Raw genomic sequence first — 25,448 nt, forward strand, 5'->3', positions numbered from 1 at the left:
AGCATCTGGAACAGTGCCTGGCACAGCGGTTGAATGAGTGGAGTGCATAGGAGCTCTCAGACAGGAACTCTCACAGGGCTCAAGTTAAGGGGAATGTGGAAGTAGGAGGGGATAGCAAGAAAGGAGACTGGAAAGGTAAATGCAGGCCAGATCACGGAGGGCCTAGTACTCTGGGAATTTAAATTTCGTCCTTGTAAGGACTGGGAAGTTACTAAAGTTTTAAGCAAATTACTGATACAGTAAAGCTTGTGACACTGAAAGATTTCTCTTTGAAGATTCCATGCTAAGAAAGGTTTGAGGAGTTGGAAGGCTAACCAGTTAAAATCTTATTGACTTAATCCAGGTGAGATGGTGATGGCTTGACAGGGGCAGAAAAGATAAATCCTTGAATTAATATGTGCATACAACCACCAGGATTTAGTAACTAAATGTAGAGCCTGCAGGAACAAAGACACCACAATTTATAGCACATGTAATATACTAAAATATTATTTGATTTTTTTTATTCTTCTGCATTCCCTTTCCCCATTCTAAAAAGTACCTAAATCAGGTACTTCCTTTTCCTGGCCTCAGGGCTTTTGTTTGGACACAGAGCAGAAGCATTCTTAAAAGAGCTACTGGACGTCTATAAAAATGTCAGCCACTTCAAAAGGTAGCACTAGGCATTCCCAAACTAAGGCAATCATTCTAGATGCTGTGGCTAAAGAGTTATAAAAACTGACCATCTTACATTCTTCTATGTCCATACATAAAGAATGTATATCCTAATAGGGAGGAGAAAGAAAGGGAGGGAGAAAAGACAGTAAGCCAAAAAACAAATACTGGATACTGTTAAAATGCAATGAAACAAATGAAACAATGAAATTATGGAGGCATGAACAGAGGGGAAAGAGGGCAAAACCAAAGGCATTAACAACTTTCTAGCTCCCACAAGGCCCTTTCTAAAGTCTCAGTTCCCTCATTAAATGAGATAATATAACTCACAGTAGTATTCAATAAATGTTAACTGTCTCCCCCATATACATATTTTCCAGATAGCATATTATAGCCAAAATCATTGTAAAAGACTGGCTACTCACAGGAACATGCTGAGTTGAAGAATAAGAGTCCACTGACTGAGGAGACGAGACTGAATAACTTGAGGAGGCTGGAGAAAGTGACTGAGGTTCTGCCTTAATATCTTTAACTGGAAAACATGGAGGAAAGGTTTTACCCACTGGACAATAAAAACTTAGAATAAAATGAACAAGAAAGAAGGTAAAATCTACTTTTAAAATTCAATCGGATATGGAAGCTAAGGTCACCAAAATATAACAAATGAAAATGCAAGATGCAGAAAACAATATATCTAGTAAGCTTCCACTCGTATAACAAATTATATATGTGGGAGGGGGGCTGTATATATGTATGTCTGTGTGTGTGTGTGTGTGCATATATGTGTACACTTGCATCTGCACTAATTCTCTGGAAGGGTAAACAGAAGAAACTGGTAACAGCGGTTGTCTCTGGAAAGCACAACTTGTCGGCTAAGGAATAAAAGCAGGAGATATTTTTCTACTATACAGATTTTTGTACCTTTTGAATATTATACCATATGCAAAATATTATAGAATCCCAAAAACTTACTTAAAAAAAATAAGAAACAGGAAATAATTATTTTGGAAAGCATTTTTGACAATACAATTAAAACTCATAAAAAATGTTCATATCTTTTTTTTTTTTTTTTTTTTTTGAGACGGAGTCTCGCTCTGTCGCCCGGGCTGGAGTGCAGTGGCCAGATCTCAGCTCACTGCAAGCTCCGCCTCCCGGGTTCACGCCATTCTCCTGCTCAGCCTCCCGAGTAGCTGGGACTACAGGCGCCGCCACCTTGCCCGGCTAGTTTTTTGTATTTTTAGTAGAGATGGGGTTTCACCGTGTTAGCCAGGATGGTCTCGATCTCCTGACCTCGTGATCCGCCCGTCTCGGCCTCCCAAAGTGCTGGGATTACAGGCTTGAGCCACCGCGCCCGGCCCATATCTTTTAAACTATTAATTTATCCTATAAAAATGTACTGAGCAACTATGGCCCAGGCAGTATCCCTTGGTGTCAAAGACAGAATAGGGTGGGGATGGCAGATTGTGTTTTCCAAAATCAGCCATGCAGTATCTACCATCCCTCATGATCTTCCCTCATGATCTTCTACAATGTGATCTTGCCACTTTCCCATCAAGAAGTAGAGTTGATTTCTCCTCCCCATGAATTTAGGTAGGCTTGACTCCTTCAATCAAGAGAGAAGAGAAGTAATGCTATGTGAATTCTGAGGCTGGAAATGCAGCCTCTGCTTTGTGTCCTGGAACACTCATACTTGGAGCCTTTGAAGTCTGACTACCCTGAGACCACCATGACTTGAGAACACCACACCACATAGAGAAGCCCTATGCAGGCACCCCAGTTGGTAGTCCTAGTTTTCAAGTCATTCCACCCCAAGTGCCACACATATGAGTAAAGAAACCTCAAGATGATTCTAGCCCCCAAATGTCAAGCTACTACAATCTTCAAATCTCCCCAGTTGTGCTCTGGACATCATGGAGCAGAGACAAACCATCCTTGGAGCACCCAGTCAAAATTCGTGACCCACAGATTCTAGCAATCTAATAAAATGGTTGTTGCTTTAAGCAACTAAGATTTAGAGTAGTTTGTCAAACGATAAAACCAGAACACTGACTTTGTGTATCCCATATTCTATGAAGACAGACAGGCATGAAGCAATATAAGTAAATACATAAAATGAAGAGAAATAGGTAGTGCAGGGGAGAGAGGAATTTAGATAGGAGAATGTGCTGGTTATTTACTCACTGTCTCTCAGCACTAAGTCCACTTTCTATGATCAGTGATACAAATTATTCCCAGTTGGCATCCTTTTAGGTCCTGTCAATAGGGGATACTAGAAGCTAGAAGGGAGAAGGGATTTTCTTCATTCTACCATCAGCTGTACCCCAGCATTGGCAATTTGCTCCAGGTTCTGGCTTCTTTCGGTATACTCAACCCCGACCTCATCAGGCCCCCTTAAAGATATTGGTATCACAAGGTGCTGCCCCTTCTCAGAAATACATGTATTAAATGCATGGGACTCCTCCACCAAGTTCCTAGGTTCTGGTAAGCCCTGTCTGGTTCTCAGGTTAATCTTATATAGGGACATTATTCATAATTCAAAATAACTATTTCTATTTCTGATACGAACTATTCATTCATTACACTAATGAAACATAACTATGAAACTCCTCATATCCATTTTTGGCAAGAAATTTGTTTACACAATTGCCATACCAGAAGTAGAATGCATAGCACCAGGAATCTTTTAACCTACCAGTATAGCCCAATAACCCCACCTAATTTTGAGTATGACCAAACTACAAAATAAAATTGATCTTTTTAAAACTTTTACCAGTGAAACACATAATTACCTGTACAGATTTGGTTGTTGATGTCCCAAATGTCTGACTCCCAAGGCATCAAATCAAAATCAAAATCAAGATGATCAAAATTGTTTTCCTGTAGGTTTCAAATCAGCAAAAGAATATTAAAAGAATAAAACATACACATCTTAAAATCAAACTGTCAGACACAATTTGGCACAAATAATATAACTGCTATTAGCCAACCTAGTAAAAAGAATACTCTAAGTCAGTCTTGTATGAGAATACATCTTGGATAGCCTAGAGATAAAATCAATTCAGTTACTTGAAGCACAGCAGCAACAACCAGGAAAGAGGTAAGGGATTCAGTATTTAAAACATTCAGTTGGCTTCATTCTTTTCTATGAGAATGACCATTACAGGAATCAAAAATGTGTCTTTTACCTTAAGGGAAATCCAGCAAAATACATTTTCCCATTGCCATTAAGAAAAACAAGACAAAGCAAATGCTATTCATAATATAATCTCTATATACAATAGAAATAATATAGATATACCCAAAAGACAGGCAAGAATCATAAAGAGGTAGTTACCACTCAGTAATTTTCTTTTTTTTTCTACTGTTCTATACTTCCTACATTTCTAAAACTTTTATGAATAAAAAAAAAAAAAAACACTTTTTAATCCTATAAAATAAAACTACATTTCTCAAACAGGGATCAGCAAACTTCTTAAAGGCTCCAGTAAGTTCTTTTCATTTAGGTGGTTTTTCTAACTGAAATACAAGCATACTCTGGGTCATCCAGATAACCACCTTATACTATATACATGAATAAAGAAGTGTCACATAATTTCAGAACCCTCATGTAAGTCTGAGATCAAGTTAGTACCAAACAGTACTTTTTTAAATTCAGTGTCTGGAGTCACAGAGACAAGAAGAGAAGTAAACTTAATACATAAATAATGCAATAAAGTCAAAAGGCAGTAAATATTAACTTAATGTCACAGATGATAAAACAGCAACAATAGGATTGCTTGAGCCCAGGGGTTCAAGATCAGCCTGGGCAACATGGCAAGACCCATCTCTACCAAAAAAAATACAAACACTAGCTCGGCATAGTGGCGTGCACCTATGGTCCCAGCTACTCTGGAGGCTAGGGTGGGAAGATGGCTTGAGCCCAAAAGATGGAGTCTGCAGTGAGCCAAGACCATGCCACTGCACTCCAGCCTGGGAGACAGAGCCAGACCCTATCAAAAAACAAAACAAAAACAAACAAACAAACAAAACAGCAACAATAAAATACACCTCAGGCAAAAAAAAAAGTAAAAATGTATCTAGTAATTGGTAACAACCACTTGTTAATAATTTCTAGAAGAATATTATCATTTCAAAATGACTATTATATGGTTCATTTTTATTGAGAATATAACAGAAACAGAGAAGGGAAACTATTTTCTTATGATGCCCACAACTGAATAAATATTAGTACAAGGTACATAGAGAGTACATGTGAAAGTGCACATGAAGGCCAGGCGCAGTGGCTCATGCCTGTAATCCCAGCACTTTGGGAGGCCGAGGCGGTGGATCACCTGAGGTCAGGAGTTCGAGACCAGCCTGACCAACATGGAGAAACCCCATCTCTACTAAAAATACAAAATTAACTGGGCCTGGTGGCACATGCCTATAATCCCAGCTACTAGGGAGGCTGAGGCAGCAGAATTGCTTGAACCTGGGAGGTGGAGGTTGCGGATCGTGCCATTGCACTCCAGCCTGGGCAACAAGAGTGAAACTCCGCCTCAAAAAAAAAAAAAAAAAAAAGAAAGTGCACATGAAAAAAAAAAACTATCATAAAAAACCATTTTTTTTTTTTTTTTTTTTTTTTTTGTTGAGACGGAGTCTCGCTCTGTCGCCCGGGCTGGAGTGCAGTGGCCGGATCTCAGCTCACTGCAAGCTCCGCCTCCTGCGTTCACGCCATTCTCCTGCCTCAGCCTCCCGAGTAGCTGGGACTACAGGCGCCCGCCACCTTGCCCGGCTAGTTTTTTGTATTTTTTTGTAGAGACGGGGTTTCACCGTGTTAGCCAGGATGGTCTTGATCTCCTGACCTCGTGATCCGCCCGCCTCGGCCTCCCAAAGTGCTGGGATTACAGGCTTAAAAACCATTTTTAAAAAAATTAATCTCCACGGCCGGGCGCGGTGGCTCAAGCCTGTAATCCCAGCAATTTGGGAGGCCGAGACGGGCGGATCACGAGGTCAGGAGATCAAGACCATCCTGGCTAACATGGTGAAACCCCGTCTCTACTAAAAATACAAAAAGCTAGCCGGGCGACCTGGCGGGCGCCTGTAGTCCCAGCTACTCGGGAGGCTGAGGCAGGAGAATGGCATAAACCTGGGAGGCGGAGCTTGCAGTGAGCTGAGATCCGGCCACTGCACTCCAGCCTGGGCGACAAAGCGAGACTCCATCTCAAAAAAAAAAAAAAAAAAAAAAAAAAAAAAATTAATCTCCTTCACTTTTTTCTTTTATTTGAATCTTCACATCAAAAAATTAAGCAGCTTTGGCCAGGCGTGGTGGCTCATGCCTGCAATCCCAGCACTTTGGGAGGCCGAGGTGGACAGACCACTAGAGCTCAGGAGTTCAAGACCAGCCTGGCCAATGTAGTGAAACTCCGTCTCTACTAAAAATACAAAAATTAGCCAGGTGTGGTAGCATGTACCTGTAGTCCCAGCTATTCAAGAGGCTGAGACATGACAATCACTTGAACCCGGGAGGCAGAGGTTGCAGTGAGCCGAGATCACACCACTGCACTCCAGCCTGGGCAACAGAGTGAGACTGTCTTTAAAAAAAAAAAAAAAAAAAAAAGGCCGGGCGTGGTGGCTCACGCCTGTAATCCTAGCACTTTGGGAGGCCAACGTGAGAGGATCACAAGATCAGGAGATGGAGACCATCCTGGTTAATACAGTGAAACCCCGTCTCTACTAGAAATACAAAAAATTAGCCGGGCATGGTGGTGGGCGCCTGTAGTCCCAGCTACGCAGGAGGCTCAGGGAAGAGAATGATGTGAACCCAGGAGGTGGAGCTTGCAGTGAGCTAAGATCGCGCCACTGCACTCCAGCCTGGGTGAAAGTGCGAGACTCCGTCTCAAAAAAAAAAAAAAAAATTCAGCAGCCTTATACTTTCAGCAACCAAAAAATCCTTAAACTTTCTTAATCTAAGTAAAGTTACCAATGTTGCTTGCCTGAGTGCCAGCAATACTTTTAAATAAGGGCATGACCTACTTCAGGAAACTTCTGACTCAATCTTCAGCCAAATAAGTCAAATACCTTCTACAGCATAAAGATTTTATCTCGTCAGAAATTTAACAGGCCCAGTTTATGCAAAATGAAACATACTGGCGCTTATATACTCTAGCTCTTCAGTGATTTAGCATGGGAAATTCTACTGCCACTTGGAAGAAGAATGACATGAGGGCTCTCATGATTCAATCCCTTCATGTCCTACTAGAAAAACTAAGGAACTGAAAGACTGAGTGATTTTTCATAAAATAATAGAATGTTAGTTGTAAAATCAGGAATATATTTCCCTTAATCTTTCCAGTTGAGCACAGTTTCTTGACACAGTTTAAAAGAAACACTTTCTTTTAGGATTCTAGATGTTACAAAATATGAGTATCAGTTGCTTATTCAAATAGTCAATATTAAAAGGCAATTTAATCAACGGGCCACATTCTAAAGTATCCCATGGAGAAATGAAACCATTAAAATCCATGTACTGAGTTTTAAAAATATATCATGTGCTTCATTCTCTTCTGGCGATTCATGGTAAAACAACTGCTAAATCATCGTTTAAGAAATATCTGAAATTCACTAAGCAATCTTTACATACTTTGTACTCAAGTTAATAAGAGCTTAAAATGATGTGATATTCAACCTGATTGATAAATTACTCTGCTCACTTGAATTACTTCTTAAGTGAAATAGCACCTCATCCATTAAAGAATAAGACAAAATCAAAGTTCTATAGGGCAAAGAGCTTTATATGTACTAATCAAGAAAAGAAAATCTAAGATATTCTTGGGGACTCAGAACGTTATAATAGTTTTTACACAGACCTCCAACCAAAGGTAAGGATATACCTACTTTTCAGAGCTTTCTACATGAATATACAACTTTTAAAGAGGAAGTTGGTAAATTCTGCTTGACTTACCAACTTAGTCAAGCAGAACTTACCAACTTCCTTTTTAAAAGCAAAGAATCTGTAAAAACCAAGAAGGAGGCAGGTTAGCAACTTTTCCAAAGTCATCTGCCAATTCCCTTATGTAGCAAACTATCTGTAAAAACCAAGTAGGCAGATTAGTGACTTTTCCAAAGTCACCCACCCTAGGGCCAAAAGTGGGCCTAGAATACAAGTCTCACACCAAGACCAACGTAATTTCTACTGTCTTACATTTACTGACTACAAAATGGCTATTAACTTTCATACTTAATGGTAGAAGCTATTTACCCATTAAGTATGTAGCTTAAATTATTAGCCTGAACCTGTTGTCCTGAAACTTGCTTGCAATAATTAGGGTTAAAGACTAAATATCACATTATTCAACCTTAGTAAATACTTACATACGTCTCATTTACTGCTTCCAATTGCAGCTCATCAGTGTCTGTGAAATAACCGAGTTCAGCAAACAGGCCAGAATCTTTGGACAAAGGAAAAGAATAGAAATGAACTATCAATTCAATTATTTGACAAAGAAGCAAGTACTGTATCCCTATGTTGCCTCTATTAAGGTTTCTCATTAGCCACTACTATTATTGATAAACTCCAGGAATGTGAATAAGTAATTCAAAGCTCATTTCTAATTTATGTGTTGTTTTCTGCATAATTTTTATCTTGTGAACTGAATTCTTACACCAGGGATCAAAAAAGGTTTTGTGTCATATGTCATGTAAGACTAATTGGTAGTGGCTTTATGGAACATTACTAACAAGAATTCTGATGCTACATCTGGGTTCAGCATGAAAAGTTAATGTGGTTTACAAGTAATAGGAGATGACTGTGGAAAGCAGACATGGTTCATAAGCAATAGGAGAGGGCTGTGGAAAGTATATACGCACTGCGTATTTGTCATCCATGCCTTAAGCTAAGGGCGCAACCAGTTTTCTATCTAGACAATAAAGGATTCACTCATCTAAACCATCAAATTCATTTCAGCAAATCTAACTATATTCCAATTTCCTAATGAGGTTTCATTATAATCCAAGAAATATGTGGATACAGAAAACATTCTTCAATACACTATACTGAAAACTTTTTGTAGAGAAAGGTCAAGGTGTTGACCAAGGCCCAAGAAGGCTGCTTACCATAGAATCTATGAAGTTCCTATTTTCTCTGACACTTTCAAAACTTTAAGCACTCTGAAAAGTTTTTCAAAACTAGGTCTTCCTTTGTACTCTCTACCTATTTTACACCACTGAAACTGATCTGATGATTTCCTCAGTGCACAAGTGTAGGAACTATACTGTCAGTCAGTTATTAACTTGACCAATTACAGTAACATTTCACCACCCTAAGACCAAATAGTATTTAGCAAAAAAATGTATACGTAGTAATAACAAAAGGTTACTCACATGACTCTCAGAAAAGACTACTCAGGTGCAGAGACAATAAACATGTAAGCAGAGTACTGTGGCTTATATATAGGCTGAAACTCCTTTAAAGAGTTCTCTGGCTCTCTCATTTCTTTCCTCCCATTCGTTCTGAACCTGCTCCAACCAAGCTCCCCCTTCCACATACACATATTATTAATGTCCCCAGTGACTTCCATACTGCTAAATTCAGTGGTAAACTCATAGTCCTCATCTTACTTGACCTATCAACAGCATTAACATAGTTGATCCTTTCATTTTAACTGAAGCATTTTCTTCACTTGACTTCCAAAATATCACACTTACCTGGTTTTCCTTCCACCTCACTGGTTGACCTCACCTTGCTGGTTCTTCCTCATCTCCCTAACATGAAATTGTCCCTGGGCTCAGCATAAACGTTTGTATCTATCTTACTTCCTTGGTAATCTCAGTTGAGCTCACAGCTTTAAATAAAATCTATATGCCAAGGATTTCCAAATGTACATCTCCAACCCACACTTCATGATGCATGTACAGTGAGTACTGACATCTCCTCTTAGATGTTTAAAAGGCACGTCAAACCTAACATATCCAAAATGAGCTCCTCATCAACCCCACCAAACCTCATACTGCTTTGTCCTCATCTCAGTTAATGCTTATCAGTTGCTCAGGCCAAAAACCTTGGGATCATTATTACTTCATTATCTACTTCTCTTCCTCACTCTCCATATTCAATCTACCAGAAAACTCTGTCAGCTCTGTCCTCAAAATATTTATCTGCAATGTGACTTTCTACCTTTCCTCCCATTCTTCCTTCCCTTCCCAACCTTCTTTTTCTTCCCTACCCCTCCCAACACAGAGGAAGCAGGGCAACAAAGGGGATGGGGTTTTGTGCACAGTCATCTCCAGCAATGTGCCCCATATCCAAGGAAACAGGATGGTGTGGAAGAGACTATTGCCCAGCGAAGGTGCCAGCATGCCCCAGCCGAGTGGGAGGGGGAATGGAGTAGCAGATGGAAAAGGCAGCCTGAGTGGTTAGGAGAGTGGTCATACTGAACAAATATGTTAGGTGATTGTGCAAATGGTTGAATATATCTAAAATAATTAGAATGTTCTGGTTTCTCTTCAGAATGAATAAATCTTTTGCCTTTTACTAAAATAATTGGAGTTAGATTTCTCACAGTTGGCGAAAGGATTTAAAAGCATGGAGAGGGCCGGGCGCAGTGGCTCAAGCCTGTAATCCCAGCACTTTGGGAGGCCGAGACGGGCGGATCACAAGGTCAGGAGATCGAGACCATCCTGGCTAACACGGTGAAACCCCATCTCTACTAAAAATACAAAAAAAAAAAAAAAACTAGCCGGGCAAGGTGGCGGCGCCTGTAGTCCCAGCTACTCGGGAGGCTGAGGCAGGAGAATGGCGTGAACCCGGGAGGCGGAGCTTGCAGTGAGCTGAGATCTGGCCACTGCACTCCAGCCCGGGCGACAGAGCGAGACTCCGTCTCAAAAAAAAAAAAAAAAAAAAAGCATGGAGAGAGGCCAGGTGCGGTGGCTCACACCTTTAATCCCAGCACTTTGGGAGGCTGAGGCAGGCAGATCACAAGGTCAGGAGATCAAGACCATCCTGGCTAACACAGTGAAACCCCATCTCTACTAAAAAATACAAAAAATTAGCCGGGCGTGGTGGCGGGTGCCTATAGTCCCAGTTACTCAGGAGGCTGAGGCAGAAGAATGGTGTGAACCCGGGAGGCGGAGCTTGCAGTGAGCTGAGATTGCACCACTGTACTCCAGCCTGGGCGACAGAGTCAGACTCCATCTCAAAAAAAATAAAAAGAGCATGGAAAGAGTCGGGAGACTAAAAGAATCCTAAGATGCTGGATTAGAACTAGAAGCATTAGCAAATAAACTCATTTAAAATACAACACATACAGATAGCTATAGAAATATATATATGTTCACACATATACTGATGTTTGTATTATGTGTGTATATATATATACACACACACACACGCACATATATATACACACATGTATATATATATTTCCTAGTTCTGTCTGCTAAGAGGTCCTAGAAGCAATGACATCCGAGTAGTAATGAAAATACTAGGTGACCAGATCTTGGATACTAAATACCATCTTCCACCAAACAGAAGTCCACTAAAGGGTTCCTTGGAGAAATAACCAAATAAAGGGCTGCAGCAGGGAAAGTGCCAAAATAAGCCTGGAAATCTTGCTGTGCCAGAAATTCTCAGCAAATGATAGGAACACGTCAAAAAGAACAAAGGCCCCAATATGAAAGAATTCTCAGTGGTCAAATCTGGGAAAATCTGAGAATCAGAATAAAATGAGAGTAGTGGTTTACCAACCACCAAATAAAAAAGAAATCAGTAAGTTTATCACAGAAGGAAAGAAGGAAGGAAGGAAGGAAGGAAGGAAGGAAGGAAGGAAGGAAGGAAGGAAGGAAGGAAGGAAGGAAGGAAGGAAGGAGGGAAGGAAGGAATTCTTATAGTACAATGTCAATTAACAATGACAGAATGATAGAATGATAGAGTTAGACAGTTACCATTTGGCAACCATTAGAGTAGTAACTGATATAGAGTGGGTTTATTAATGAGGCTAGGGCTCATGGGTAGAGGTTTAATAAGAAAAGGATATTGGTGTCATGTCAGATTATCTCCCCCAAAATAGCAATAAAATACAAAATGGGAAGCAGTAGCTTTACAGTGGTGAAACCTGGAAGATACCAACTTGACCAAGTGATCATGTGAATATATCACAGGATGATATGATCGCATAGGAACATCACATAGTATTTACACTACAATGTATACCCTCATTTTATTCTGATGCTCAAATTTTCCCAGATTTGACCACTGGGAGTTCATTCATATTGGGGGCTTTGTTCTTTTTAACATGTTCATTTGCTGAGAATTTCCGGCACAAGATTTTCTGGGCTGATTTTGCACTTTCCCAGCCCTAGAATTGGTCATTTCTCCAAGGAACCCCTTAGTGGCTTAGGATCATCTTGTAGAATAGAAGACTTGTACTCTTTAAGACTGTTAAGGACATCAGAGACAGGAAAAGACTAAAGAACTGTTCCAGATTAAAGGACACTGATGAGACATAAGAAGTAAAAGCAATGAATGTTTGCAAGTAAAATCCTAGACTAGACAAACAAATCATTATTGAAACAGATGGCAAATTTGAATGGTGTCTTTGAATTGAATGATAGTGTTGTATCAATGTTTATCTCCTGACTGGAAGAAATATAGGATAGTAATACAGGAATGTGGCCTTGTTTTGGGGGGTAGGAGGATAGAGAATATACACTATAGTATTTAAAGGTGATGGGTCAACACATCTCTCTCTCTTGAAAGGGAGAAAGAGAGAAATAGAGTAAATGCGGCAAAATTTAACAACTGAGGAATCTGCTAAAGGGCATGCAAGAGTTCTTTGCACTGTTCTTACAACTTTTCTATAGGTTTCAAACTATTTCAAAATTTTCAAATGTATGTATATATACATGTGTATATGTGTGTGTGTACATATCCATAATCCAACTACTTCTCATTACTCCACTGCTACTATTGTAACTCATGGGGATTGCTATAGTAGCTTCCAAATGTCTCCCTACTTCTGCCCTTGCCCCTCTTTCAGTCTATTTCCAACAGAGCTGCTAAAGTGAACCTATAAAAGCAAAGGATGTTATTGGGAGTCAGGATTCTCATAGTGGCAGAAGAGAAATACAAGCATATAGTGCAAGAAGGTGAAAAAGAACCCTGCGATGTTACCTTTGAAGTGTAAAGTATATTAAAATGAATTGATGCTTTTTAAAAATAAATATTTCCTCATTCTTAGGAAATACATGGTGAAGTGTTTAGGAGTTTCATATTATCTGCAGCCCGCTTTCAGATGTGAAAGAGGAGGAAAGTGTGGGTAATATTAAGAGATAAAGTGAATGTGGCAGGATTTTAACAGTTGGTAAATCTAGATAAGGAAAATGCAGGTTTATCAATGTATTTATCTTTCGACTTTTCTGTGGTTAAAAAAATAACTGAAGGTGGGTTGATAAATATACTTGTATATTTATAGAACATTCTGGAAGAATCCATAAGAAACTGTTAGCATTAGTCACCCCGAAGTATCTCTAAAACCTATTGCCTATTTCTATATCCTTTGCACCAGTCCCACACTATTAGATTTCGCTCAACAGTAGTAAACGATGGTGGTTATTATTTTTAGTGTACTCAGCAAGCTTTCCCACCTCACCTCCATCTTGCCCATTTATTTATTCATTTACTCCTTATAAGTTTAATAAGATGAGACACAGTCACTGGGTTTAGCAATGTGGAAAACAGTAGTGCCCTTAAAAACAGCAGTTTCAGGCCAGGCATGATGGCTCATGCCTATAATCCCAGCACTTTGGGAGGCCGAGGCGGGTGGATCACCTGAGGTCGGGAGTTTGAGACCAGCCTGACCAGCATGGTGAAACCCCGTCTCTACTAAAAATACAAAATTTAGTAGCTCGCACCTGTAATCCCAGCACTTTGGGACACGGAGGTGGGTGGGCAGATCATGAGGTCAGGAGATGGAGACTATCCTGGCTAACACAGTGAAACCCCGTTTCTACTAAAAATGCAAAAAAAAAAAAAAAAAAAAATTAGCCAGGCATGGTGGCAGGCGCCTGCAGTCCCAGCTACTCGGAAGGCTGAGGCAGAAGAATGGTGTGAACCTGGGAGGTGGAGCTTGCAATAAGCCCAGTGAGTCACTGCACTCCAGCCTGGGTGACAGAGAGAGACTGTCTCAAAAAAAAAAAAAGTTAGCCGGGCTTGGTGACAGGCACCTGTAATCCCAGCTACTGCGGAAGCTAAGGCAGGAGAATCGCTTGAATCCGGGAGGCGGAGGTTGCAGTGAGCCGAGATCATGCCACTGCACTCTAGCCTGGGCAACAGAGCAAGACTGTCTCAAAAAAATAATAATTTAAAAAAAAATTTTTTTTTAAAACAGCAGTTTCTGTGGAGCAGTGGCACCTGTCTGGACTGAGTTCCAGTGACAACGAGAAATAAAAAACTAGAGTCAGCAGTGAACATGGAGATTTTTTAAAAGGAATTCTGCCGTAACATACAGTAGAGAAATGCAGTAACAGCAAGAGAGGAAGTAACATTGAACAGAGTTTTGAGTTTGTTGGTTTTGTTTTTTTTTTTTTTTTTTTTACTCTAGAGTACTATCTAGACATAGAAACAGTACTTCTAGGAGAAATAACATGTTCATTTACTGACAGAGATGATCTAGTAGAGAGGGGAAATGCTGACGCAGGAAACAGGAGGAAGAATAGCTTGAGCAATATTCTTGAACAAAAGAGGAAGGATCTAAAGCACATATGGAAGGAGTGGCTCTAGCTAGGAGCAAGAAGCCACTCATTCTCAGCAACAAAAGAGAAAGCAAACATATTGGTAGGTGGGTAAATGAGGTAGTGGGAGGCTGTAGAAGCTCTCTTCTGATTCAAAGGATGGGAGAGATGTTGGAGGTTTGAAGATAGAAGAAACTTTATAAAGCAATCATCAGAGTGGGATAGTAAAAGGACCAGGGAAATATGATTGTTCTGGCAACACTTAAAGTGAGACCAGTCAGGATAGCTGAAGTGTTTTTTTCAGCCAAATTCAGCTATAGTAAGGCATGTGTGAAGTGGGCAAAACTGAATTTAACTAATAGGTTTATCCAAGAGAAACCTACAAGACAAGAGACAGACAAGGATATGAAAGGTGAAAGGAAGGAAATGATGACAATGATTGTTCATGGTATTTAAACTGGGTAAGCGTGACATGATGAACTGAAGGGAATGAGAGACACTGGAAACATGGCAAAATCTCAGAAGGACTGAACAACTATTGAAACTGGAATACCGCCGGGCACGGTGGCTCAAGCCTGTAATCCCAGCACTTTGGGAGGCCGAGGCGGGTGGATCACAAGGTCAGGAGATCAAGACCATCCTCTCTAACATGGTGAAACCCCGTCTCTACTAAAAAAAAAAAAATGGCCGGGCGTGGTGGCGGGCGCCTGTAGTCCCAGCTACTAGGAGGCTGAGGCAGGAGAATGGCGTGAGCCCGGGAGGCCGAGCTTGCAGTGAGCGGAGATCGCGCCACTGCACTCCAGCCTGGGCGACACAGCGAGACTCCGTCTCAAAAAAAAAAAAAAAAAGAAACTGGAATACCAAAGGGAGTAAGCTGGTAAAACAGGTGAAGGTAGTCAGAGCAGGATGTTTGAAAGTGAGATGTTATTGGTAGTGACAAGACTTAGGCTTATGATCAGGAAAGCAAATGGCCGAGACTGGGTAAAAGGTACAATCAGTGATAAAGAGAAGGTCCAGAAAATGAGAGGTCAGTATATCTGAAGGATCTTCTCTAAGGATACTGAAATCATCCAAGAATCATGATGCAAGTAATGGTGAAGAAAGTAACAGTAAGCTAGAGGCAAAATTTTTTCAAAAAGTCAAGGAGAAGCCAGGCATGGTGGCATTTGTTTGTAGTCCCAGCTACTCAGGAGGCTGAGGCAAGAGAATCCCTTGACCCCAGGAGTCTGAGGATGCAGTGAGCTGTGATTGCTCCACCGCATACTCCAGCTCCAACCCAGGCAAGAGAACAAGACCCCATCTCTAAAAGAAAAAAAAAAAAGTGAAAGAGAGTGATCCAGGAATCAGGAGAGGTAGAGGATGGGATATTGTGACAAAATGAGATTTAAACTTAGATATTTTTAGGGAGGAGGAAAGGAGAATAGTAGTGAAGGACAATGGAGACACCTATCCCACCATCAGAGGCCCTATGGTGAAAAGGTTTTGAGAATAAAATTAGCAATCGTTCACCGGGGCATTAAGGGAAGTTGTGTCATCCGGGAGCACCAGATTTTGGTTTAGTGCTAGAAAGCCAAGAGAACCTTCACAGAAGAGACTGAAAAACCACAGTGGCAGACGGAAGCTTCTCATCTTGATACACATATCTTAAGTACAGCTGACAGAAGGAAAAAGGAGAAAGGAGAAAGGAGGAGGAGGAGGGAAGAAAGCAGAAAAAGTATCTTTTGCACAAATTCAAGCAAGAGTAAAAGAGAAGAGGGAAGGAGAGAGGAGGGTAAAACATACAGATGGCAAATAAGCATATGAAAAGATGCTCAACATCATATGTCATCAGGAAACTGCAAATTAAAACAAGATACCACTACACACCTATTAGAATGACTAAAATCCAAAGTACTGGCAACACCAAATATTAGCAAGGATGTGGAGCATCAGAAATGCTCATTCACTGCTAGTGGGAATCCAAAATCATATAGCCACTTTGGAAGACAGTTTGGCAATTTCTTACAAAGCAAACAAAAAACATGTTCTTACCATACAATCCAGAAATTGTACTCCTTGATATTTACCCAAACAATTTGAAAATGCATGTCCACACAAAAACCTGCACACAAATGTTTTCAGCACTTTTATATATAATTGCCAAAAGTTGGAAGCAACCAGGTTGTGCTTCAATAGGTAAGTAGATAAGCAAACTGTGAATTTATGGACTAAACTGTGTCCTCCAAAATTCTTATGTTGAAGCCCTAACCCCAAATATGACTATATTGAGAGATACAGTCTTTAGGAGGTAATTAAGGTTAAATGAGGTCATAAAAGTGGGGCGCTAATCTGATAGGACTGTGGCCTTATAAGAAGAAGATCCTCTCTCTCAATGCCATGTAAGGACACAAGAAGGCAGCCATGTGCAAGCCAGGAAGAGGGCCCTAACCAGAACCTGAACATGGTGCCACCTTGATCTTGAACTCTAACCTCCAGAACTGTGAGAAAATAAATTTCTGTTGCTTAAACCACTCAGTGTGTGGTGCTGTCTTATGGCAGCCTAGGCAGACTAATAGGCTATGGAACATCCATGCAATATAATACTATTTAGAGCTAAGAAGAAATGAGCTATCAAGCCATGAAAAGACATGGAGAGACCTTAAGTGCATATTGCTAAGTGAAAGAAGCCAATTCAAAAATGCTACATACTGTATGATTCCAACTATATGACATTCTGAAAAAGGCAAAACTATGGAGACAATGAAAATATCAGTGGTTACCTGACCAGAGACAGGGAAGAGGAGGGAGGAAAAAATAGGTAGAGCACAGGGCTTTTTTAGGGCAGTGAAACTATTCTGTATGATACTGTAATTATGGACACATGTCATTATACATTTGTCAAAACCCATAGAACAGGTTGGGAACCAGGCCACGCAGCAGGAGGTGAGCAGCAGATGGGTGAGTGAGTGAAGCTTCATCTGTATTTACAGCCATTCCCCATCACTTGCATTACCGCCTGAACTCCACGACCTGTCAGATCAGCAGCAGCATTAGATTCTCATAGGAGTGCGAACCCTATTGTGAACTGCACATGAGGGATCTAGATTGCACATTCCTTATGAGAATCTAATACCTGATGATCTAATCACTGTCTCCCATCACCCCCAGATGAGACCATCTAGCTGCAGGAAAACAAGCTCAGGGCTCCCACTAATTCTATATTATGTTGAGTTGTATAATTATTTCATTATATATTACAGTGTAATAACAATACAAATAAAGTGCACAGTAAATGTAATGCACCTGAATCATCCCGAAAACATCTCCTGTGCCTCCTCATCCCCACCCGGTGGAAAAATTGTCTTTCATGAAACCAGTCCCTGGTGCCAAAACGCAGGGGACCCCAGCCATAGAATGTACAACAGAGTGAACTTTAAACTATGGGCTTATAATAATAAGGTAATAATAATGTATCAATACTGGCTTATCAATTGCAACCAATGTACCACACTAATGCAAAATGTTACCAATAGGGGAAGCTGGGGATGGAGGGGAAGTACATGGAACTCTTTTTACTATCTGCTCAATTATTGTGTAAATCTATAATTATACTTAAAAAGTAGGCCCATTATTTAAAATAATTATCTGAAATTCAAATTTCAGTGTCTATAAAGCTTTATAGAAACACAGCCATGCTCACTTGTTTATGTTGTCTCTGGCTGCTTCTGTACTATCACAGCAGACTTGAGTAGTTGCAACAGTGACCATGTAATCACAAAGCCTAAAATATTTACCATCTGGACCTTTACAGAAAATGTTTGAAGATCCTTGTTCTAAATTTCATTACCTACATTAAAAAGAAAAAGGAAAGCACATCCCTCACAGGCTCTTCTGAGTTAATCACTTTATTTAAATTGTTTAGAGTTGTTAAAATCACGAGACATACTAATTACATAATCTGATTTTAAAATTTTAACTAGATAGTATCTAATATTAAAAAAAAAAAAAATCAAGGCTAGGCACAGTGGCTTGAGCCTGTAATCCCAGTACCTGGGAAGTTGAGGCAGGATGACTGCTTGAGGCCAGTTAGAGACCAGCCTGGGCAACACAGCAAGACCCCTGTCTCTACCAAAATTTCAAAAACTAAGAATTAACCAGGCATGGTGGTGGTGTGCACCTGTAGTGCTAGCGACTCAGGAGGCTGAGATGCAAGGATCACTTGAGCCCAGGAGTTTCAGGTCACAGTAAACTATGATTGCATCACTGCACTCCAGCCTGGGCGACAGAGCGAGACCCTGTCTCTAAAAGAAAAAAAAAAAAAAACAAGTAAATCAGTGAAGTACTTGAACATCCAAAACAGCAACTGTCACAGAATGAAACACTAGCAGACAATAGTGTTTCACTCTATTGCCAACAAAATCTATCCTACTTACTGAACACCTAAGGAATTAAAGTGTTCAAAGAAGAGAAGACTGTTAACAGTTTGAAAAGGGAAACCTGGAAAACAATGGAAATGGGCACATTCAGGGAGGGGCAGGGCAGGATACCTGATAGAAGTGAGTCAGTGAACTGACTACAAAGAACGGAATGCTCTGTTAGAGGACATTAAGTCAAGTGATCAGATAAGTCAGGAAAATGCAGCCTGGGTATCAGAAGACAACATAAAATAATGCCATGAAGAAGCGTCCCACAGTTATAGTTTAAGAAATGTCGCTGGCCAGGCACAGTGGCTCACACCTGTAATCCCAGCACTTTGGGAGGCCAAGGTGGGCGGATCACCTGAGGTGGGGAGTTCCAGACCAGCCTGACCAACATGGAGAAACCCCGTCTCTACTTAAAATACAAAATTAGCTGGGCTTGGTGGTGCATGCCTGTAATCCCAGTTACTCGGGAGGCTGAGGCAGGAGAATCGCTTGAACCCGGGAGGCGGAGGTTGCGGTGAGCCGAAATCGTGCCATTACACTCCAGCCTGGGCAACAAAAGCAAAACTCCATCTCAAAAAGAAAAAGAAAAGTCATGAAAATATAACAGCTGACTAGCTGACAAAAACAAATCATAACTACCCAATATATTCAAGTAGTCTTATTAATAACCAGGGATCTTAGGAAGAATAAAATCTGCAGACACGAGTTAGGAAAGCATTATAGAATAGATACTAGGGGTACAGACTTTGGAGGTTGAAAAACCCGGTCTGATCCTACTTCTGCCATTAACTAGCTCTAAGATTCTGAGCACAAATTCTGTTAGCCTCAGTTTCCTCATCTCTAAAATAAACAGTGCCTCATTGGACTGTTGGTAGGATTAAACAAAATACTGCATGTCAAGAGTTTAGCAGGGTGCCTGACACAAAGAAAGTGCTAAATAAATGGTTACTGTTACTAATGTACTTGGCTTAGGAAAATGGGAATAGAAGTCTTAAGTTTTCCAGCAACTCTTAGAAAATCTACCCAAGGATTGAAATAAATCTCCAATAGAATATAGTTTTAGAGAACATCTGCCCTTGAAAAACTTAAATGATTTTGTTCAATAAATAGTTGGGATTCCTTCCACTCATGCTATTGAGAATGCTGATCCAAGGGAGAAAGATAAACTGGGTTCCCCCCAATTCCGAGGCTGATGAGTGGTGTAGGCTTACTAGGGGGCCCATTTGGGAACCTACACAATCCCAAATTCATATTGGAACCTAAGAACAATATTACTATTATATCTTGCAATCAAGAGGAGAATAAAAGTCTTCTCTAAATACTTAGATAACAAAGCTTCTCCATTCTCATTTCCACCTCATTCCATTCCACCCTTCCTGACTACCAAAACCAAACAAAATATCCATTAACAAGAAAATTAAGAGCTGTATCTGGAGAGCAGTCAGGATTCTACCATGAGTATTAGGTCTAGCTAAGCAGGGACCCGAGGTCAGGTGCTTGGGTGTTTTGCTTTTCTGCCAAGATGGACGTCAGGCTTAAACCAATAGTAAAAGCTGTAAGATTAGGATTTCTTGTATATAATCACATTCTCTCATGCACACCAAACACACAAAAACCCACTCCATTGTGCTCACTGCCCACATTTCACACTCAGGAAACAGCTTGCAGCCTTTTTGGCGGTCCCAGTCATCTTGCCCTAAACCTCCTAATGACGTCCAGTGTTAGCCACACAAAAAGATCATCCAGTACTTCCCCAACGGGAACAGTGAAAAACGATAGTTAACTCCAGTTAGACAATATTCTACTCTCCCTGTGGCCAGGACAGAAGCCGAACGATCCTCCCAGACTCTTACAGGGTCACGAACGAGAGTGACGAGTGGCCTCACTAACCACGCAGGGTTGGTCCACACCTGTCACCACGAGTGGGCGGAAGTAGGGAGGAAGAAAACTGTAGATGCGAAGCCGAGCCAACCCGGTGCATTATCAGATCCCACTCACCCCAATCTTCATCCAGCCTGTGAGAGAGTCCCGGGCTAAAAGGTGACTCCATGGTGCCGGCAACACCTCCCGACTCCCCCATATCACAAGTTTGTCTTCCCTGGAACTCCGTGATTAATATCTGGGACGGCGGCGGCAGGCGGACAAAATACTCCGTAACGCTGACGAGACGGTGGCCGAGTAAAGACAAACTGCTTCTGCCGCACGAGGGACTTAGTAGGACATAGGAGAACGTCAGAGACTAAGCAAATTTAAACGGACCTCTGAGTAAATATTTCCCTTTTGGAGTTTTCAGGACTTTCTGTCCCGCTGTTTAATGGGGGAGGCGGGGTAAGACACGCAGACATCGCTTCAAGTGAACAAAATTTATCAATATTAAAAATAAAAAGTAAAGCCCTTTTCTAACATTCTGGCTTATTCCTTGATTATCCTTCTTAATACCACACCGTAGCTATCCCAGAACAAAATTAGAGACTAATAGTCAATTTAATTTAATTTTTACAAATAATTCTCTATTAGTGTAAAAATTCTTCATATACGCATGTATGAAAGAAAAACACTACTATTTTTCCACATTCGTGAAAATTGCTTAACTGGCACAGTATCCGAGGTAAGTGGTACTATAAAACATACTTCTAGAAAGCCTACTTTTATTTAAATAAATTGAAACAAAGCAAATATAAAAGATAACCCCCCCAAATTTATCTCCTAAAGATAAGTTTCTAAAGCATAGTATTTAGTCAAAGTCCAAGCGAGCCTCCCCTAAGACCTACAGTAATCGAAGTTCCCAATATCTGTGTTACTAAAACATTCGGGGTTTATTGAAAGGAAATTCACACACATCACGAACTCCAACTGAAAATATGAACTGAGTTTGATAAAGCAGTTTCAAGAACGCTACTTAAGAGAATTTCTTTTTCATCCATTTTAAATTTCAGCGGCCAGTGAATATTTAAAATACTATAACATAAGAACACGTATGCCTCTAGGACCACGTGGAGTCTTTCCCATGGGTGGTAAGCAAAACAAATGTGCTTCCCAGAACCCTCCAAACTGCTCCTGGCTGTATATTACTACAGATTACATAATGAGGAGCGTTCCGGGAGGCAAGCCCAGAAAAAGACCATGAAATCCCCTTACGTCAGATGTGACTACTTTTGTCATCAGAAAACTAATAAATTTTCATTTAAGGTGAAATTTATAACACTTTTATTCTCACCCGATTACAAATTCAAAAACTGCCATGAAAACTAAAATAAGACCAGGCGCGGTGGCTCACTCCTGTAATCCCAGGACTTTGGAAAGCAGAGTGGGGCGGACCACGAGGTTAGGAGTTTGAGACCACCCTGGCCAACATAGTGAAACCCAGTCTCCACTGAAAATACAAAAAATTAGCCGGGCGTGGTGGCGGGCGCCTGTAATCCCAGCTACTCGGGAGGCTGAGGCAGGAAAATCGCATGAACCCGGGAGGCAGAGGTTGCAGGGAGCCAAGATCGCGCCGCTGCACCCCAGCCCGGTCGACATTGCGAGACTCCGTCTCAAAAAAAAAAATTAATAAATAAACTAAAATAAAATCAGCAAGTCTTCTGTATCCCACTAGACACCTTAGTCTTTTAAGAAACTCACCATGACAAATCGCCAATTTTTTAAATTTCCAAAATATTTTATTTTTTATTCAAAAAGTGCAAGTAATTATGAAACAAACATTTTTGGCCTATCACCGAGAATTTTAAAATTTAACATTTTTCATTTTTGTCCCAGATTTTTCATAAGAAATTAAATAAGACAGAATTGAATTCCTCTTTCCTCCCTGCTTCATTTTCCTCTCTTGGCATAGGCCACTTCTACCATGAATTTTATGGGTATAAAATTCTATTTTATAAAAATAAAAGTGTAATTCTAGTCCACTTTTATTTTTACTTTTACGATGCTTAAACATGTTTATAGACACATGCATTTAGTGTCATTTGGGGTTTTTTTTTTATGTATGTAAACTTATACTCTAAGGTTCTCCAAATCATTTTTCTTATTGGACATTACTTTTTAAGGATCTACCCATGGTATTTCCTTGAATAAATACATATATCACAATTTATTTTTCCATTTCCCTAAGGATGGACAAAATTTGGGTTGTTTCAATTGTTTACATAAAATATATCCTTGTATGGCTCTCCTTGGGCATATATGCAAGAATCTCTCTCTCTCTCTCCCTCCTTTTTTTTTTTTTTTTTTTTTTTTGAGACAGGTTCACTTTTTCCCCTATGCTGGATTGCAGTGGCGCCATCTCAGCTCATGGCAGCTTGACCTCCCAGGTTTAAGTGATCCTCCTGCCTCTCCCCCAAATAGCTGAGACTATGGGAACCCACCACCACACCCGGCTAAATTTTGTAATTTTTGTAGAGACAGGATTTCGCCATGTTGCCCAGGCTGGTCTCAAAACTCCTGAGTTCAAGCAGTCCGCCTGCTTCTGCCTCCCAAAATGTTGAGATTACAGGCGTGAGCCACCGCACCCAGCCTCAAGAATGTCTTTAATAATGTATGTACTATTTTATCGGTTTACACCCTCGCTAGCATTGATGAGTTCTCTTTGCTCCACATTCTCTCCAACACAAGATATGGTCAGACCTTTATCATTTTTATCACTGTGAAAATTGCAATTTATATTTCCCTAACAAAGTGGTGCATTCTTCCATACTTATGAAACCTTATTTCCTCTTCTGTGAACTGTCCACTCTTACCTTTTATAAAGTTTGCTACGGAGTTTTCTTTCACAAATGATGTGTACATCATTAGATAGCCTGCTCTATTCATTGACTGTATAAACTAAAAATAAACTCCTAAGTCCCCCACCAACGGAATAGGCCCCCTTGTGGCCAAGGGGATCCTAGAAAACCTTAAAACTGAGTTTTAGACCACGGTGGAACAGGTTAGACACACCTTGTTATACTCCCTCTCTTTCGTGGTTTAGACACAACTGACCAGCATTAATGTTAAAATAGAGATGATAAGACTGACAGAACAGACTCTGGCACTAAGAAGCCAAATTGTAAACAAGACCTAAAGCCATTCCAGGCAAGGCTTTAGTCCCACACCCCTATACTTAAAGAATAAACTGTGTTCTAACTGCCACAAGTTCTTCTCTAGCAGCTAAATAAATACAGGCCTCAAGAGAAACAATATTAAAACAATGTGCAGCTCCACCAGATGCTGACTTACTGATCCCCAGCCCCCATTCCACCAGCCGTAGCTACAGCTTTCATTGGACAACTTTTTGTCGATTTCAGTAACTTTCTCCAGATAAGAACACCACCGGCCATGGACTGCTTCTAGCTGGTTTACAGAGGTTGCATATTTGCATGGCTTCATGTCCTGAAAGACCTTTCGATGTATAGGGCTCATTGTAATATATTCAAATGTTAAGTCTCGGCTGGGTGTGGTGGCTCACACCTGTAATTCCAGTACTTTGGGAGGCCGGGGTGGGCAGATCACGAGGTCAGGAGCTTGAGACCAGCCTGGCCAAAATGGGGAAACCCCATTTCTACTAAAAATACAAACATTAGCCAAGCATGGTGGCGGGTTCCTGTAATCCCAGCTATTTTAGGAGGCTGAGGCAGGAGGCTTGAAACCAGGAGGTGGAGGTTACAGTGAGCTGAGATCGCACCATTGCAGTCCAGCCTGGGTGCTAGAGCAAGACTCCGTCTCAGCAACAACAAAAGAGTTAAGTCTCGGCCGGGCGCGGTGGCTCAAGCCTGTAATCCCAGCACTTTGGGAGGCCGAGACGGGCGGATCATGAGGTCAGGAGATCGAGACCATCCTGGCTAACACGGTGAAACCCGTCTCTACTAAAAAAATACAAAAAACTAGCCGGGAGTGGTGGCGGGCGCCTGTAGTCCCAGCTACTCGGGAGGCTGAGGCAGGAGAATGGCGTGAACCCGGGAGGCGGAGCTTGCAGTGAGCTGAGATCCGGCCACTGCACTCCAGCCTGGGCGACAGAGCAAGACTCCGTCTCAAAAAAAAAAAAAAAAAAAAAAAAAAAGAGTTAAGTCTCCATCCCAAAGTGAATATGGGTCGTATGTTACATGAGTTTTTTGTTCAATATACATGTATCAGAACCACTTTCATGAATATCCATAGTTCTTCCTGTAACCTATTGAAAATCTATGTTTAGCCAGCCTGTTCAGCCTGAAGCTCCTACACTACAAGCCCTTCTCCTTCAAAGTGCCTGTTTCTGGAGGCACGCTTCCCAGCCTGCAGGATGGCAAACTTGCAGGCCATAAAGTCTCCCCTTCTTTTCTAAATTTATTCATTGTGGGGTTTTTTAATGTATACATTTTTTAAAGAGAGAGAGAGTCTCACTTTGTTGCCCAGGCTGGTCTCAAACTTCTAGGCTCAAGCTATCCTTCTGCCTCAGCCTCCCAAAGCACTGGGATTATAGGCGTGAGCCACCGCACCCTGTCCATTGTTGGGTTTCTTTTTAACACTTGGTATACATGTTGTAAATATCTTCTCCCAGGTTGACACTTGTCCTCTTTGTTTACGGGGCTTTTGTTCTCTAGATTTTAATTTCAATGTAGTCAAATTTATCAATCTGTTGTTATGATAGCTGACATTTATAGCTTTCTTAAGAAATCCTTCCCTCTCCTGAGGTCATTAAGACTGTTGTTTTTATTTTCATAGTTTTATAGT

General features: G+C 40.8%; 1 protein-coding gene across 5 annotated transcripts in view; it reads right to left on the bottom strand.

Annotated features, from left to right (window-relative positions):
* The window catches only part of ATF6 (activating transcription factor 6), a 238,974-nt gene extending 218,021 nt beyond the window's left edge, over positions 1 to 20,953 (bottom strand). For all 5 annotated transcript variants that reach the window (XM_030935786.1, XM_010373615.2, XM_030935789.1 and 2 more), the window contains exons 1-4: positions 20,763 to 20,953; positions 8,008 to 8,084; positions 3,444 to 3,531; positions 1,080 to 1,186 (exon numbers count right to left, since the gene is read on the bottom strand). In XM_030935786.1, the coding sequence (XP_030791646.1) occupies positions 1,080 to 1,186; positions 3,444 to 3,531; positions 8,008 to 8,084; positions 20,763 to 20,844 (354 nt within the window). In that variant the 5' untranslated portion in view covers positions 20,845 to 20,953. The remainder of the gene's footprint in view (positions 1 to 1,079; positions 1,187 to 3,443; positions 3,532 to 8,007; positions 8,085 to 20,762) is intronic.
* Positions 20,954 to 25,448: the final 4,495 nt, after the last annotated feature.

This window comes from Rhinopithecus roxellana, chromosome 8, assembly GCF_007565055.1.
Source record: "Rhinopithecus roxellana isolate Shanxi Qingling chromosome 8, ASM756505v1, whole genome shotgun sequence".
Lineage (NCBI taxonomy): Eukaryota > Metazoa > Chordata > Mammalia > Primates > Cercopithecidae > Rhinopithecus > Rhinopithecus roxellana.